Below are 17,629 nucleotides of genomic sequence, written 5' to 3' on the forward strand. Positions count from 1 at the left end.
ATGTATATCTATGCATCTAAATTCATTAGCAAAGTTGAAATATTCTAGTTACTTGTTAAATGCAGAGATATGCGTATTATTCTTGTGTTTCTTCGCAATTCTCAACTTTCGCCTGTTTCGGGGCACAACTTCACGTCCCCACGAGGAACGCCCCTTTCGGAGAGATTCCCCAGCGCTGACTGCCGCGTTTATTCAGCCTGTTCATCCTAGCATTTAGGTGCGACATTACGTCATATACCACTTGCTCATTTTTTTTTCATTTTTCTTCATTAATCGGCGTTTTCTTTATTATTATTATTTCTAATCACTCACAGCGCGTAAACTCGAAATGAACTCAAAAGGAGTAGCAGTAAGACCTTGTTTCCAACAGTGTTGGGCTGCTAAGCACGAGGACGCGGGATCGAATCCCGGTCACGGCGGCCGCATTTCGATGGGGGCGAAATGCGGAAACACCCGTGTACTTAGATTTAGGTGCACGTTAAAGAACCCCAGGTGGTCGAAATTTCCGGGGTCCTCCACTACGGCGTGCCTCATAATCAGAAAGTGGTTCTGGCACGTAAAACCCGATAATTTTTTTTTGGTTCCAACACCTCCACGTGATGCCTGAGCAAAATCTGTATGTAAGTTTATATAGCGGCCGTTATTATCTATATAAAAGCCGCGTGTTTACTTACCCAGCACAGACCACGCTCATGGTAGTCTGGCACCGAAGCGAACAGCATTCGCAGCCAATGCATTGCTGCCGCAATGCATTCAGTTCGTCCCGGCGGCGAACTGAGAGTAATGGCACTCGCAGTCGTGTCGTTTCTTTTTCGCAACGAACAGAAATGAAACGCATCTTTTATTGAAACTGTATAGACAACTTCACTACAGTGGCGACACTCCCGCATATTACGCATCCGGGACGCGCGGCAGGGCTTCTACGTACACAAACGACTGTACAGAGACAGAAAAAGAAAAAAGACAGATAGAATCCAGAAATAAGCATGCAGCGAATACACGCCTACGTACACAGACTTCTGGAAAACACGAGGCCCGTCGCAGTCGGCGCCTAACGCTCGTCGAACGGTCACGCAGACCATTCGAAACAGACGCCATTCAAGCACAGGCCCGTCACAAACAAACGTGCAGTGAGCGGCGATCTCGATTCAGCTCATTGTCCCATGAATAAACATCGGCACGAGAATTTGGTCGACAGTCTGCATATGTGTGTGGATTCTCTCTTTCTTTGCATATAACTCAAAAGAGCTTAATGGCATGGTGAGATGAATGGGAGGAAGTCGAAGGGGAAAATGGGAAATGCGCGTGTCGAACTTTTTTTGAGCACTTCTGCAGCACCGGTTTACCGTATTCCTCCAAACTAAATTAGGGAAAACGCATCTGCGAACAGCAGTTCTGGCTGCACACCAGTAAGAAAGATGCTCGAGCAAATGTTGTGCTGACCTGTATGGGCTTCGAGAATGCTGGAAACAAAGAAATGTTTTGTGCACCGAATGTTGGTGAGTGGTGGTTGAGTAGAGTAAATGAGCTCTTTCCAAACTTGTCATGCAAACACAGGCAAGCTGTATCAGCCAGTGGGCGTGTGTTATTAAATATGCGCAAGATAAAGTAGTTGGAATGGCTAAACTAATAAAAACGGCGATTTGAAAACGAATGTATTGTTGAAATTTAATGCATGTGTCAATGGTTTCAATGTACGTGAGAATATGAGGACGACAGAAGCATTAGCCGTACATTCTGAATGAAAAAAAAAGGAAAGGAGATTATGAGAGAGGTTTTGGTAGTCAATAAATTATTTCGAGTGTTCGTTTATTGCTAATTACTACAGGAGCTTTGCGCAAAAGAAAAACAAAAAAATAATAATCGATCTGTTTTGCCACACAGTCGAAGGCAAAAGTCCAAAATTATCTCATAAGGACGAAATTCCCCTAATTTTCTCAAATCAAAAGTTTACATTGGCGGCTCATAAAGGGATCACACACAAGTTACATGTCAACAGGCAACACGTCGATAAACAATAAACGCTGGACACCTTTTGTTTATCCCCCGAAACTTCTTATACCCAAGCATTGTATATATAATTATAAAACAGAAAAAAAAGTACAATCGCGGTTACTCGATTTCATCCTTTTGGTACTTCAAAAGAAAGCACATAGCAACGTATCCGCGTGGTTATTTGCTCCGTGCACATGTAGTCAACGTGACATTGTCAAGGTACACCCCTTGCATTAACAATACATAAATGTACGCCCATTCCACCAACTGCACTTGCCAACAACGTACATTTAACGCGAGTAAAATATTTGCATTGCGTTTCTTTAACAGTAACATGTTACGCACAACAACACATATTTAATTAGCTGCTTTAGCGCCGCGTGGCTGGATACATTACTGCGCTTCCAACAACACATTTCTTTTGACTCACATCATCATAACCACCGGTATAAAAATTTTACAGCTCAAAAATGTACGCCGGTGATCCGGGAACGGTCACTAGACTTGCCAGACGACACACGTAATAACCCGACACCTTATCTGCGCTTCGAAAGAGCCCCTAATTTTGCTTGTCTTCTACGGATGACAACGATGCACAATTGTATTTGCTTTAGTGTCACCGAGTGCTGAGAACCGAGACACTTCTTTTTTGACAGTCATTGGAAATAAGGTTTATTACGGTGGCTTTCATGGTATATAGACGTACGTGAAGTTTACGTTGAGCGAGAGGACAACGTGTGGGCGCTTTCTTTTCTTTTTTGACGCATTCAAAGAAATTTGTCATCAAAAGCAATTCTGGTGACTTGGCCATAGGATGGCCAGAACTGCATTATTACAGGCAAGCTGAGAACTCATGTTTCTAGACGCTGGTTTAAAAAATCTCACTGGCTCAAAGAATGCAACCTAATTACACCCAGTTAAGAGCGTTCGTCCACACATTTCAAGAAACGTGCACTGGCTCGTCATAGGTAGTCAACACAAAATATGAGAACGAATTCACGTGCTGTTTCGAGTTCAGTAATCCGGATAACCGCAGTCATCCGTTCAAATCTAGCAACTGCTACACGGAGCACAATGTACGGGATGACCTCGTGCAGCAATCACATGCTCTGCGTTGATTAGGTTAGGCCCTCCCAACGTTTAACCTTCCGCCCAACGCAAACTCTGATGCGACAACGAGAGAGCGGTGTGATCACTATGCGACACAATGACGCGTAGAACTGCCCCGGGTGCACACTACAGTCAAACCTAATGATACAAGCGGGGCCAACCGGAAACACGCGGAGGCGAGATGTGCAGCATTCCTTCGTAGTACCAGAAACAGTGTTTCGCTGCTCCATTTTCTTTTTCTGAATCTTTTTTTTTTTTTGAAGCACACCGAAGGTCCTGCCGGCTGCAGCTACTATGCGAAGAAAGAAGCTCAAAAAGCTCAAACCTGGAGAAGAACAAAGAAAGATGAAACAGAGCTGGAAAACATCTTTCTACAGCGCTCAGTTAAGAGGCGATTGGTCAACTGTTCCGTTAGAGGCGCGGAAAGGAATACAGGGATGTGGTTGCGGGAGCTGCTCGTGCGAAGCGGTTCCCGCAGCGGGGTGGCACGGGCGTCTCAGCGTCCGGGCCCAAAGGGATCGTTGGCCAGCTTGAGTCCTAATCGAGCCTTGGCGGCCTTGGCGCCAGACGCTCCTCGCGTCATCCCGAAGTCGAGCATGCCGCGAGACCTCTTCGGCATGACGTCGAAGTTGCTGCGGCGAGTCAGAGACACGACGTTGCACAAGTCACAAGTACCGCCAATGTTGCGCGGATGTCATCAAGAACAGTTTCTAAAGTGACACTGAAGATAAACTCTTAATTCTTTCAGAGTGATTGAGTTTTTTTTTTTTTTTTTTTGCGAAAACTCCATTTTGTTTAACTGCGCCGTACTAGGTTCATTATTAGAAGAGAAAATTGTCCTAAAAAAGTTTATATCTCGAATTTCCCGCCAAAGCCCCCGTGCTGGCACGTGACGTCATAGGCTTCGAAGTGTGTATATGTATATATAAGTCGTTGTAGTTCAGTAGAACTTCTCGATTGCTCCTAGGTTTGGTCTTTGGCTCAGTTAGAATACAATTTAGTTCATCTTTACAGATCAAGACTTGACTAGGCCTGGTTAGATTTGACCACGCATTAAAATTAACAACGTCACAGGGTGCAGGCGTGGAAACCTAATGGTATTGTTGCCACCTGCATTTCGTTCTTGCGCTTTTTCCGGCTTACAAATAATTTTGTCACGATCGCCGTGGCTTTATTTTCTGTTGTAGTAGGGTCATTTACTTATCAGGCTAAAATAATTTTCCTTCTTCAGTGTCCCTTTAAAGGAATGTAAATAATCTGCACGTGACTTAAAATGCTAATGAGAGCAACTTCAGCAGAACGCAAATTAAACAATGAGACTTGGAGTGATATTCTGACTCCGTCAGCTGGTTCCATCTGGTAGTCTCTTTGGATGGATGGATGGAAAAACTTCATTGCGGTCCATTAGGTCGCGCTTGTTTTCTAGCCCGAAGCGGGCCGCTCCCACGTTGGGATCGAAACGCCAAGGCTTTCGGCCGCTTCGCGGCGCCGTTGAACTGCCCATGGCTGTTCTTCAAATGTGAGACTACGTAGAGCTGCGTCCCACCGCTCGTCAGTGTTGTCCTTGTCGCTGCGTAACACGGAGCAACGCCAGAGCGTATGACTAAGACCTATGGTGTCGTTACATTTATCGCATGTTGTAGGTGTAGAGAACTCGGATAGATCTTGTTGATTAGAAACGGGAGTCCAAGAGCTTAAAGAAGCTATGCCTCCTGATGCAGCTCAAGTCAGGCCACTGATATACACTCGAAGCCATACTTTCAAGAAGTAAGAAGATGCAGTCAGCTGGAAACGTTTTATCGATGACCTTCTTGCTGTGCTGGAAGGTTCGAAGCCTGAGCGCAGGGGCTTTGCTGTTAAAAACGTTCTGGGGGTTTTCGAAAAGTGTGCGTAAGGACTTAAGTTCACACATGAATTGCCAGTAGATGTTCGCCTACAATTGTTAGATATTCTTATCATTCTAAATGTTAGCTCCTTTTGTAGGATGTACTCTCCTAGAAGCAAGAAGTCCTTGCTTGACTAACGTTCGGTGCACTCGATGTTAGTTAAAAGAGGCATTGCTGCTAACTGCCTGACACCTTTCTTGGTTAAATCTCGTGTGCACCAGCTTTCCTGCACCGTTCAGGAACATGCGAGCTGTTCACATAGGGCCGGGAATCCCGATGATAAATCGGTGTGTGTCACTGAGAGCCTCATTAAAGAGGCAGAAGGTGACCCGGCAGCCACTCGGTACATTAACACTCGTCCCAGTGGGCGACCTGTGGCTGCGACACACGTACACGGGGTGTCCCACCCCCTAAAAAAAACAAGACAACCATTCCACTCTGTGATAATGGAATGGTAGTGAAAGCTGACGACTGTCAAAACTCTCAAACGAAACACAAAGTACTTTCGCTACTATTCCATCTTCACAGAGCGGAATGGTTGTCATTTTTGCGTTGCGAGTCTGGTGTCGTTGCTGGTTCGGAGGTGCCCGTGCTCGCGATTGTCGTTTTCATTCAGCATCGCGGGAACGTTCTTCGTCGGTAGTAATTTGGCGCCGGCGCCGTTTACATTCTCGTTGCTGTTCCCTCCGGCGCTCCTCGTACGCATGTTGTTCTTCGGGTATGCGAACTATAGGTGTCTGCCCCATCGATAACGCAGCTGTTTTTAGCGTCGATACCTCTCCTGTTTGTATACTGCGATAACACTGACATCACGCTATTGTTCACGGCGAGCGTTCTAATCTGTTCCGCATTTGGACATCTGCGCCGCCGCAATGCACCCGTATGGATATGTTAGAAATCGCAAAGTCCGTTTTGTTGCCGGACGCCGAAAAAACTACGGAAGGTTAGTCATTTACAGCTTTCGCTGCAAAATATGGCGAACAAGTGCGGTGTAGGTGTTGTGTTTTCAGCGCCACTAAAGGTCGCATGAATGGGCAGATTGGTAAAGAATGTCGAGAGTCATGGTACATGCACTAAAGAGCATGTCACCCGCTTCGTTAACTGCAATGTGGGAGTGGTATACAATATTCCGCTTTCCTGTGGAAAGTGTTATATTGGACAAACAGTCAGGTGCCTGAATGACCAGCTTAGGGAACACAGGAGCGCTGTAACGCTCTAGCAGGTGCTGGATACTTGGCTCACCACTGCTGAAGATGTACTCGTAAATGCTCCCCGTGTTTTCATAACACGCAAGTGCTCAGACGGTTCGACAGGCAGTTAGATAGGGAAATATTCGAGGCGTTTTGCATTTCAAAAGCTGCTGATGAATGCGTAAGCGCTCCATGACTGGCACTCATTGATAAAGAAGTGTTGTACCTTGAGAAAAACCTGGTGTATGCTTTGTAATGGCTTGTCATGGGCGCCTATCGGCTTCGTTGCGCATTTGCTTGTCTCCTACGTGGCACATTTGTTTATGCGTGTGTCTGCGCATTTATTTGAGCATACGATAGACTCTATGCATGTTTTTTGCTGAATAAAGCTTGTGAGTTGAAGTCTAGTGCTCTGTCCTGTCCCCCTTTTTTTCCGTAGTCTTGTTCGTGCTAATATCTATCAGTGAGCTTATTCTCCTCATCTCCCTCTCTCATTTATGTTGGGGGAGAATATGCTGCATAAACAACACCATAAAGCGCAGTTATTTCCACGAAGATTCCCCTTGTCAATACATCGACTCCGCCAAGATATCCCTCCTTCGACTCCCGCATGATCACATTATATAATTATGCGGGCTTGACAAACACACATTGCAAAACACAATTACAGACATTATCTTGCCAAACATTACAAAAGTCGACGCGTCAAACAGGAAATCTCACCTGGATCGACTCCTTAGCAAGCTCAGAAGGTAGTCCTCGTCAGGAGTCAGAGATGAGTCGTACGCAGCGTTTTGACGATCCCGGTCCCTGCAGAGAAAGAAATAACGCGATGTCAAATCTTCTTCGTCCCACCCTAATGTAATTTGCACTGTCGTATCTGCTTGTTTTCGAGAGAGCTAACTGCGTGCCCACGCAGCGGGTCGCATCATAATTTTTCTGCGTGACAGTGACCTCTCCCAGAGACGCACTTTTGACGCTGTGGTTCGTGTGCGCAACAGCGGAGTCATTGGGAGGGAGCTCGCGGTACAGGGAGAAAAATAGAAAAAATATCGACAACTACGTTACGTTAACAACCTGATCCCAACCGGGCTATTAGGTTCGGTGGTTCCTTACTTAGAGCGTACCCTGAGTGACTGGTTGCCTCAGAAATGTTCCCTTAATGTGTCGCAATAGTTGTCGCAAAGGTTTTTGATCATCGCCCACGTTCAAGGATCTATAAAAGCACATTGAAGGTTACCGGCCTCCCAGCAACCTCAAAAGGCGCAGTCAAACTCTCCCTCTCCCCGTGGCGTGTGTGTTGAGGAAAAATAAGAGAGCTGTTTATACATTCGGGATACACCACGTGCGTGAGTTAATATGCAAGCCTTATCGACAGGACTTCAGAGTCGCCCACAGGGAACCATTAAACATAGTTCTGTAGTGCGTCGTTGCGTGTTTACAGCGTAAGTCAGGCTTGTCACTGAATTTGGCTTTGTCCTAACGACATGACCCAAACGGGCACAGGCCTTCAACTCTTACTGTTACCTGTGCTTTTACATTTGCCGGTAACGCTGGTGTTGTCCAGTTTAAGTATTATAGTTGCGATATTAAAAAGGATGTGTGTGTGTGTGTGTATGTGTGTGTGTGTGTGTGTGTGTGTGTGTGTGTGTGTGTGTGTGTGTGTGTGTGTGTGTGTGTGCGTGTGCGTGTGCGCGTGCGTGTGCGTGTGCGTGTGCGTGTGTGTGTGTGTGTGTGCGGCTACACATGAGCCACAACTTATGCACCAACACAATTTGGGCTTGACCCGCGGATTAATCACGGTCTAAACATTAAAATTAAATTCTGGTGCTTTACGTGCCAAAATCACGATATGATTCTGAGGCACGTAACGCCGAAATGGGGTGGCTTCGGATTAATTTCAAATCCTCGCGGTTCTTTAACGTGCACCAAATGAACGGCACATGAACGCGGCCGCCGCGGCGTTGTTTTCATCAGCGCCCTCAGAGTTTCCTTGCGATAACGCAGCTACTTCGACTGCCGATTAATATTCGGTTAATATTAAAAATTACTTAATTAAGTAATTCCATAGTAATTCCATTAAGTAATTGTATAGGATGGCACGTACCAGGACTCGGTCTCGAAATTGGCGGGAGCGGAGGCAGATGCCCTGGCGAGCAGCACCACTCCGACGAGGACCAGGATGCCGACACTCACGGAACGCACCATGGCTGGCACTATGGACAGCGCTGCAATCGGATGAAAAAGAAGTGGCGCGAGGTTAATTTTTCTGCGCTTGCCATTCTCCGAGAAGGGGTCCATATACTTAAGACATCACAGTGAGGCACGTTACTACAGACGTTTTCTCTTTCTTTTTCTTTTTTTTTAATTACGCAGCTGTTATCCACTGTTGTGCAAACGTCTAATTAGGTGGAAGAGCCAGTCAAATTACGTGCGCATGCCTCTAGTGCTTTCCTGATCCTGTCTTGCTTTAAGAAAGGGCTTTCCTCACATTGCGGTGGATGCTCTATTGTTAGTTAAGCGTTAACCTAAGTTTCTGCTTTGTGCGAGTTTGTTTAGGGGGTTTCTTGGTGAGCATCAAGCAAAACAGCGATCAAAGTGCTTGTAAGTTCTGTTCACGTTCACAGCATACGCGTAATAGCGGTCGTAGAAAGGACAAGCGAGATACGCGACATGGAAACTGCATGAACCCGGCATGTTACACCGCCCACAGCGCACACTATAGGTGGCATTAAAAAAAAAGTCACCCTGCGGCGCTGAAGACAACAACACCTGGAGTTCTTTGGATACATACTGAAGTAAATACACTATGCACCAGAGAAAACAAACCAAAGCTTCAACGACTTATAAAGACTGAGAGAGATGGCGCCCTAAAGGCCATAGCTTCTTTTGAGTCATCCCCGCATTACGTAAACAACGTGTTACTCTAACGTCGCCCATAAATACGGAGCTAGTGTCTGCCAAAACTTCGAATAATAATCAAATTAGCAGCCGTACTTTTTTTTTACTAGTTCTATCACGCAACGCGTGTCTCCATTATTCTCTTACATCACACCTTTTCAATCGAATGACTTGGCGCAAGGCAGTAAAGATTCTCACGATTACGAAAGCTTCATGGTTACATACTGGATCAGCTTTTATTTGTTAATGTATGTCAATGATCTGCCTATGTGCCTTTCTTCTTCTTGTAAAGCCTGCTAGAGTGTTGCCTTACTAACCAGCTACAGATAAGCCCGTCGAAAACAAAATTCGTTGCATTCACTTCCCTGCAACGAACACTTTACTCCATTTCTCCTGTTTTTCGTTATGCCAGTCCTATAACTGCAAGATTTCCCTGTAAATATCTTGGTTTAGAACTTGAGAGAAATCTTAAATATATTGAACAAATATCTAAATAAAGATAGATTACCTACAGGATTTGGGCATTTCTAATAACACGAAACATATTTAAGCATGACTATTATCCTTATACTTTTCATTTATTCACTCACCCAATAAATACTACGTTACTTATTGGGGAAACACTTAGGTAACCCATTTAAACTCATTGCAATCCTACAAGATAATTACATTTAGCCCATACAACCACAATGCTACATATCTTTTACAAGCTATCAAATTCTTTCTTGGCACCTTTTCGTTCCGACATATCAATTACACACGATGAGATAGCTTTATACCCTAATCTTCTCAAACAGATACTAATGTTACCAGGTTTGCAATAAATGGGAACTTCATTTTAGTCGAAATACATCCCAATTACGGTAAGGAGAGCGCCCATTTTTCTGGAACACACTGAACCCCCACTGAACACACATATTCTGGAACACACTACTATTAGACATAAAACAATTAAAATTCAGGAATTCAAAAAACTACTAAATAAATATATTCTGTCCGATACTGTTGCTTAGTTCATACTCATAACCATTGTTTCAGAGCACCTTGAGTAAATTTTTACTGTGGTACCATAAGAATGCTGTTTCATGTCCTTGCCATCGATATGTATTAAAGTTCATCAATTATGATACGTACGTCATGTCACATATACTGTTAATTTATTAGCGTTTAGTGAGAATATCCTACACTGCCTTTTATATGCTTCTTTTTTCAATTATGCACATTTACTTCTTTAATTATGCTATTTATGATAAAAACCTGTAATTTCTTGTTCACGATGTGCTGCAACTGCTGTGATCGGTGCTTTACTTGCCTTAGTTCGGAAAGGAGGTCCCATTGCAGTCTTTAACTTCGGGACCTTCCTCTTTATACTAACATCCTGTAATCTTTTTAATCATCAAAACAAACCGGAAAATGAAAAAGATGGCGATTTTCACGGTACGTTTACACGTCGGCGGCGACACCTCGGACGTGTCATCTGTTTTCGCACGAACGGTGCGCTCGGTTCTTTGACGACCGGCGCTCGCTGATCGTTTGGTAAGTGACCTTTCCTCTCACTTTCCTCTCTCCCACTTCACAGTTGATTCCTTGGGAACCCCGTGGCACGAGGCGCAGCGGTAGAGAGGGCGGCTCCCCGCGTGCCCCGAGAGGCTTGCAAATGCCGGAGAGCCAGCCTCGTCCGCTCCTCCGTGCACTGGAAACTTTCCCCTCCCGTCTGCAAACTCCACGGGATTTTCGGCTTCGCGAACCCGTCGATGGCCGCTCAAGAGTTGAGCCGACGCGACGGCGGGCCAATTAGAGCGCAGGTACGCTAACCGACCAACGCCGTCCCGAGGAGAGGCCAATCTTGGCATCACGGATGCACACAGCGGCCGGACGGGAGGAAGCCGTGAAGAAGAAAAAGGGGCGGTTAAGGAGGAAATACATCATAATCCAGTTTTCATAACGTCCCCAGGAAGGCGCCTCCTGGCCACTGGAGCGTGAGGCACACAGTAATTCTTTTTTCTTCTTAGACCGCTTCATCGCACACAGTCGTTTTTATTTGTTTTGTTTTTTCTGTCCAGTATAATAATCCGCACTCGACCGATCGGCTGAGTGAAGATTGGTGAGAGGTGACTTCGTGCGTCACGGTGCACGCACACACGCGCGCGCACGCGCCGATGGTTCCTCGCCGTCCAAGGCACTGACGCCCTTCGCCGCCGGACAAGCCGGCACACGCTCTCGCACCTGTCGGCTCGGCGAATATCGACTGGACGACGGCTGGCCTGACGCGGCCGAGACAAGCCCGGCAAAACGGCCGCCGATACCGAGGCGCCGTTTCCCCTTAATTTTCCGCTCGGCTTCATCGGGACACACCTATTAAGCCGCAACTGTCGTGCGGCGTTTCCCCGCTTCCCCCCCCGAGCGCTTCCAACTTCCTCATCCCACGCTCGGCCCTTTGATGCCTTCCCGGCGAGCGTCTCCGCCGCAGAAGTGAATTCGTCTAATGCTTCTCTTATCCCAGAGGCCCCCCACGATATACTTTGGTCTGCGCTTGCTTCAACCGCTTATTTCTTGCGCTCAAAGTCCCGACTGACGATATCTCACAGGCGAGCGCCTGTAACGGCTGCGCAAGCGAACAAAATATAACCGAAGGAGGAGAATCGTATAAACAACCGTACGACCGAATCAGCCTTTCTTTTCTTTTTCTTTTTTTCTTTATTGACGGGGAAAAAAGCGATCCGCGTCGAGAAGCAGTTATCGGACGCTATTAGCTTTCACGTCGCGGGAGCTTAGGCAACGAAGATCGCGATCAGTGCTGACGTAACAAGAACACCTTAATTTTTTTTTGTTCGTTATCGACACGATCGTTGCTGCTATTTCCCGATCCTTTATCCACAGTTACCTTGCGGTTCTACGTAGTCACCTTGTGCGATGACATTTCAAATTCTTTCTTTCCTTTCGCTCTTTTTTCTTAAATAAGCGTACAAAGAATAAATAGAGGCAATATTTAAACTCACGTCAACTATCATCGCTCCCTTTGATCGTAGGGATATTACTGCGAACTCTCGAAAACTAACGATGCAATGAGAACTGACGGCTAAGAAATTAGTTTCTAATCTCTGCGTTCCGCGCGATCTGACAGGACAGAAGCGCCAAGTGCATAGCTTCGTCACGTATTTTATTCTCATTCCGTGCTTGGGGGAGGGGGGGCGGCTGCTACTTTCCCTTTGCGTTTCAATTTATCCTCAAGTTTCTTTCTCTTCATTATTTTCTTGTGCGTAGGAAACATACGACTACCTCCGCAGAAATCAAGGTGTCTAACCGTTTCCAATCGGGGAGCTCAGAAAGTGGTAAGTGCTTCTTTTTACCCAGGCAATGTACATAACACTTAACAAGCGCCAAGCTTTAGAGTGAAGTTTGTAGCATCTCAAGTTTGATCTGGGAAGTTTCACAGCTCCTGGATGCCGGATATGCAAGTGTGTACCAATAGCCTAAAAGCAAGGTTAGTTTCTCTTTTTTTTAAATGTGATGTGTTTTCATAATCCTGCACTACACAATACAAAAAAAACAATTTATTGACAACTGAGAATACTGAATAATAGGCGAATTGCAGTACGTTCGCATTTGCTGTGAGCAAAACACCGCTAGATGTGTCCATAAATGTCATCTCTGTGAGCTCAGAGCTCATATTTGGGCGAGCAGGAACAGATACGTGGCGAGAACAACGCAATTACACACAGCACGAATCGCCAATGTGTGTCCTTCCTTTCTGCGTCCGTGTGCATATTTGCGCCGTTTCCACCATGCGTTGTATAAGAGCGACATCGGCTCAACAGTGCTACCGTCATTCTGGCTACGCGTCGTTGCGGCGTTGAAGCGGAAACCAATCTTGAGCATTGCTTGCGTGAACAGTCCTTCGCTCGTACGACAGGGGTTGGTTGCACTCTGTGTTGCACTGGAGCTGCCCAGCGTAACCATAGACTCGGTATCTGCTGAGCGTGCGCGATTATTAAAGTATGTGTTACTACGTTTTGCCAAAGTGGCCATGCAATAAGAAAGTTCACTGAAGTGACTAAGCTTGCAGGAGGAGGGAGCACCACAAGCTGTTCTGCTCGACCGTCCACGGAAAACAAATACCCAGACATTTAAAGCAGACCATGGGGCTTTGTATGACGCATGATACATGGTAATTTTTTTTTGTCTCTCACTCTTTTGAGCTTACTTTATAACCTGGGTTCGACCTCGTCTATACTTAGAGCTTTCCTTTTCTTTGTTTCTCTCTTGTTCTCTCTATCTTTTGATTGGTGATCTTTAAAAGTAACGTTAAGCAGTTCTTTGCATAAAAAAAGCTATCAAAGAAATAAACACCTGCTGAGGGTTCTCGCCAGGATAGAGTGCTGAGCGGTTGCAATAATAAAATGGCCAGCTTTCTTCAGCTAAAACAAAGTTGTATGTCGTTTTTTTCTCAAGATGATATTGCTTAATTCCCTTAACTAACGTGCTTTCTTTCTGTGCAAAGCAGACAGCCGGAGTGATGACCTCGGGAATTTCAAAGGCTTCCTTTCTTTTTAGACGCAACCTATATACTGCCGGTCATCATTATTCAACAAGGACGCCTTCGACGCTTGAAAAACATGCAATCGCCGTCCGTTAGACTCCGTCATACATCATTCCCGTCAACAATGTTATTCATTAACTGAGAAGGAGCCGCAAGGTATTCGCCCTGAGAATAAGAAACCATCTCACATAGTAGTCGGAGTCGACGACGTTATACCGTGGTGTGAACAGCAAGTGACCATAGCGACACAGGATCCTGCCTAAATAAAGTTTGTCAGACTATAGAGCTGCTCACTCACTTGAGTATCTGCTCATTCATACGCTGTGACTCCTGACATGTGTGTGAGAAATATGTTGTCTTGCGTCTCCCCGAGCTACCTTTGAAGCACTCTTCCTTGTTCCTAGCAGCCAATCGGAAATTCCTCAAGTTAACATCCCTGCCTTTCCTGTTTGTCCCTCACTGAATAACTGTTAGTGATAAAGAGCACAAAACTGTTACGACGTCGGCAATTTTCCACAGTGGACTTTCTGTTCTTCTCGTAATCTTTCCCTTCACTTTTTTCTTCCATCAGTGTAGGCTAGCCAACTGGGCTCAGTCCTGGTTAACCTCCCTGCCTTTCATTTACCATTCTCTCTTTCTCTCTCTTCCTCTCGCTATGTCTCAGTGGATGGCTACGACCACATCAGCTGAGAATCAGCGATACCTGGCCGCTTACATCGAATTGACAATGAAGCGAACAAATCCCTTGCTAGAGTAAAGTGAAAAAAGCGACATTATATATATATATATATATATATATATATATATATATAATGTCGCTATATATATATACATATATATATATATATATATATGTATATATATATATATATATATATATATATATAATGTATATATATATATATATATATATATATATATATATATATATATATACCACTCGCTCGTTCGCTCTTCATTCTTATTCCTAGATTTGATATCGCTGAGCCACGCGGAACAACATTCGTGGCAACGTTTTATTCTTCTACATTTCGTCCCATGTATTACTGCGTGAATCCATTGCATGTAAGGCACACCACAACGCACCTGAAGCTGTAGCTAGCGTTAAAGAAAGCAAACAGAAGAAATCGACATTACAAAAAATATTCTGCAAATGCACTTTAATATAAGTGGCGCACTCGAAAACTACGACTACAAAATGAGCTCGGCGGATGTCCACAACGTGGAGGGGCTTTCGTGAAAGCGAAATTTATTATCCGCGTGCTTGTAACAGCTGGCCAGCAAATCCCCCGTCACTCTACGGATTTTCGAAGAATTGGTTTCTTTATACCTTAACCCTGCTCCATCGCATCGAGTATTCCGGATTCACTCGCTCATAGGCTTGCCACCTAGTTGACGCGTGCGCTAAAGAGCAGCTTCCCACCTACAATACAGGTTCCAGATTTGATTTGTAGGAGATGCCCTGCCTTTTCCTTCCTTTTCCTTTCTTTCTTTTTTACAGCAATGCTGTATGTGGCTCAGATCCGGAGTTTCGTGGGGTATGCGAGCTGAAATTATCATCATCAGCAATGATTCGAGTGCCGACGTCTTTTTCGTTGGCGCCCCTCGGCGCAACTGCGAGAACGCGCTGGTGCCACTGCTCGTGCATTCGGCGTCGTCGTCTTCTCCCACAGCTGGCTCCACTGAGCAAAACTATCATCATCACCAATGGCTCCTTCCAGTGCGGCTGACGTCATGGCTCTACAGGTTAACTACGCAACTGATCTCAGCTTCGTTCCGCCGGTGCAATGAGTGGGCCGCGCGTCACCTGGACTGCAGAAAAACAGCGCGCTTATTAAAAGCGACGGAGGCAGCAGTTGACACGAGTGTGATAGTCGATGGCGTGCGAACGCTAATGCGGCGGCCGACAAGCGTGCCCGCGAGACAGCACGTAAGCGACTAGCGAGAATCGACGAAGCAAACCGTGAGCCAGGTAATGGGGCGAAGCGCCTTCGGTGTCAACGTGGATGAGCTAAAAGAGTGCGAACGCGAGGTTCCAAAAAGCCGCAGTTCCGCGCGAAAGGCGAAGCACAGATTGCGATAGCAAATCAGTCGATAGCTGTACAAAATAAGGATAGTAGGTGTATCGGCCGTATAAATTAGTAAACGATCGCCGACTAACTAAATTAACAATGACAGAATGTGTAAGCGCGACTCAACGAGGACGTAGAGAGAAACAGACACACAGAGAGAGCGCTGTCTTTGCGCGTCTGCTTCTTTCTACGTCCTTGTACGGTCGCGCTTACACATTCTATCATGGATTCAAACCAACAAGCCCGTCAACGTGTTTTAACTAAATTAACCAGCACGGTGTCACGCGCGCACAGGTAAACATGAACACGAACTCGCTCGATGAGCGTGGAAACTCGCTGTCAAAATTCTGCAGTGAGGAATCGCGGCAGCAGCAAGCGAATTGACCTTTATCCGTGTCTCACTACAACGCGAACAAAACGTCGAAAACACAGCGCATACGAAGCTACCGTCACTACGCGCAGTCTGCAAACATTGCAAATCGCTTTGAAGATGAGGCCCGCGAGGGCGTGCACCTTGGCCACGTCGCAGATTGCTTTCAAGACACACGAGTGCCGGCTACGCGCCCCTACGGCGTCCGCGAAAGGCGTCTACTACGGCGTCCGCGATTCGCGGAGCCAACGCCGTAGCAGATGGCGCGGTTGTCTCCACTCTGTGCGGAGTGACGGGCGAGGAGGACACTGAGACACCCTAGCAGCCGCCGGCAAAGAACACTCCTCCTTCCTTGCCTGACTCCTCTTTCCTCACGCGCCACAGGAGAAGGGACGCATCCGGGCTGCGTTCTTCGCTCGCGCACGCGAGATTGAACCACGTTCGCCGGCTCACGCTCACACGCTTTCACTCATACGGAACATCACGGCGACGGCGGCAGCGACGGCAGAAATGCACCTGGAGTGTCCATATAATTGTTATCGCAATGAAAGACTTCCTTGATCGTCATTTAGGCTCTACCTGCGACGCCTGTGACAGACTACGGTTCGATAACGACCGTCGCCGTGATGGGGAGGCCGCGTTCACGGGGGTATGCGCATTGCTTAAGGGGGTATGAGTCATTCATTGTCTTACATGACGTACAGATTTAGCAACAGAGGTGATGCGCGAATGTGTGCGCGTACCTATATCGTAGGTGCAGCGGTGGCGTAGAGGTAGAACACCCGCCTCGCGTGCAAGAGGTCCGTGGTTCGAATCCCGGTGCCGGCAATTTTCCACCGGATTAAAAAAAAAAAATCCGCGTGTTGATAAAATTGCACAAACAGGCCTGGAGTGTGGCCTGATCCCGGTGACCAGAACCGGTAACGCACTCCCTCACCAGAGCAGGATTGGCCACCCTGGTGCAGTACTTGGCCACAACCTCCTATATGAACACAACAATCAAACCCCGGCCCTCAGTCCCCAGCAGCTGCGAAGCTACTGACCACGGCGGCGGTCAGACCTGCGACGCTGCAGAGGGTGCTAAGAATCACTGGCTCCGGACAGGCCGCCATTGGAATATGAACCTGGCAACGTTTAACGCTAGAACGTTATCTAGTGAGGCGAGTCTAGCAGTGCTATTGGAGGAATTAGAGGGCAGTAAATGGGATATAATAGGGCTCAGTGAAGTTAGGAGGCCAAAAGAAGCATATACAGTGCTAAAAAGCGGGCACGTCCTGTGCTACCGCGGCCTAGAGGAAAGAAGAGAACTAGGAGTCGGATTCCTGATTAATAAGAATATAGCTGGTAACATACAGGAATTCTATAGCATTAACGAGAGGGTGGCAGGTCTTGTTGTTAAACTTAATAAGAGGTGCAAAATGAAGATTGTACAGGTCTACGCCCCTACATCCAGTCATGATGACCAGGAAGTCGAATGCTTCTATGAAGACGTGGAATCGGCGATGGGTAGAGTGAAAACCAAATACAGTATACTAATGGGCGACTTTAATGCCAAGGTAGGCAAG

General features: G+C 46.3%; 1 protein-coding gene across 1 annotated transcript in view; it reads right to left on the minus strand.

Annotated features, from left to right (window-relative positions):
- Positions 1 to 804: 804 nt before the first annotated feature.
- Positions 805 to 17,629, minus strand: part of LOC126536489 (uncharacterized) — an 83,088-nt gene continuing 66,263 nt past the window's right edge. Inside the window, exons 2-4 of the mRNA XM_055074042.2 lie at positions 8,289 to 8,409; positions 6,905 to 6,991; positions 805 to 3,737 (exon numbers count right to left, since the gene is read on the minus strand). Coding sequence (XP_054930017.1) covers positions 3,602 to 3,737; positions 6,905 to 6,991; positions 8,289 to 8,389 — 324 coding nt within the window. The 5' untranslated portion in view covers positions 8,390 to 8,409 and the 3' untranslated portion in view covers positions 805 to 3,601. The remainder of the gene's footprint in view (positions 3,738 to 6,904; positions 6,992 to 8,288; positions 8,410 to 17,629) is intronic.

Source organism: Dermacentor andersoni, chromosome 4, assembly GCF_023375885.2.
Source record: "Dermacentor andersoni chromosome 4, qqDerAnde1_hic_scaffold, whole genome shotgun sequence".
NCBI classification, from domain to species: Eukaryota; Metazoa; Arthropoda; class Arachnida; order Ixodida; family Ixodidae; genus Dermacentor; species Dermacentor andersoni.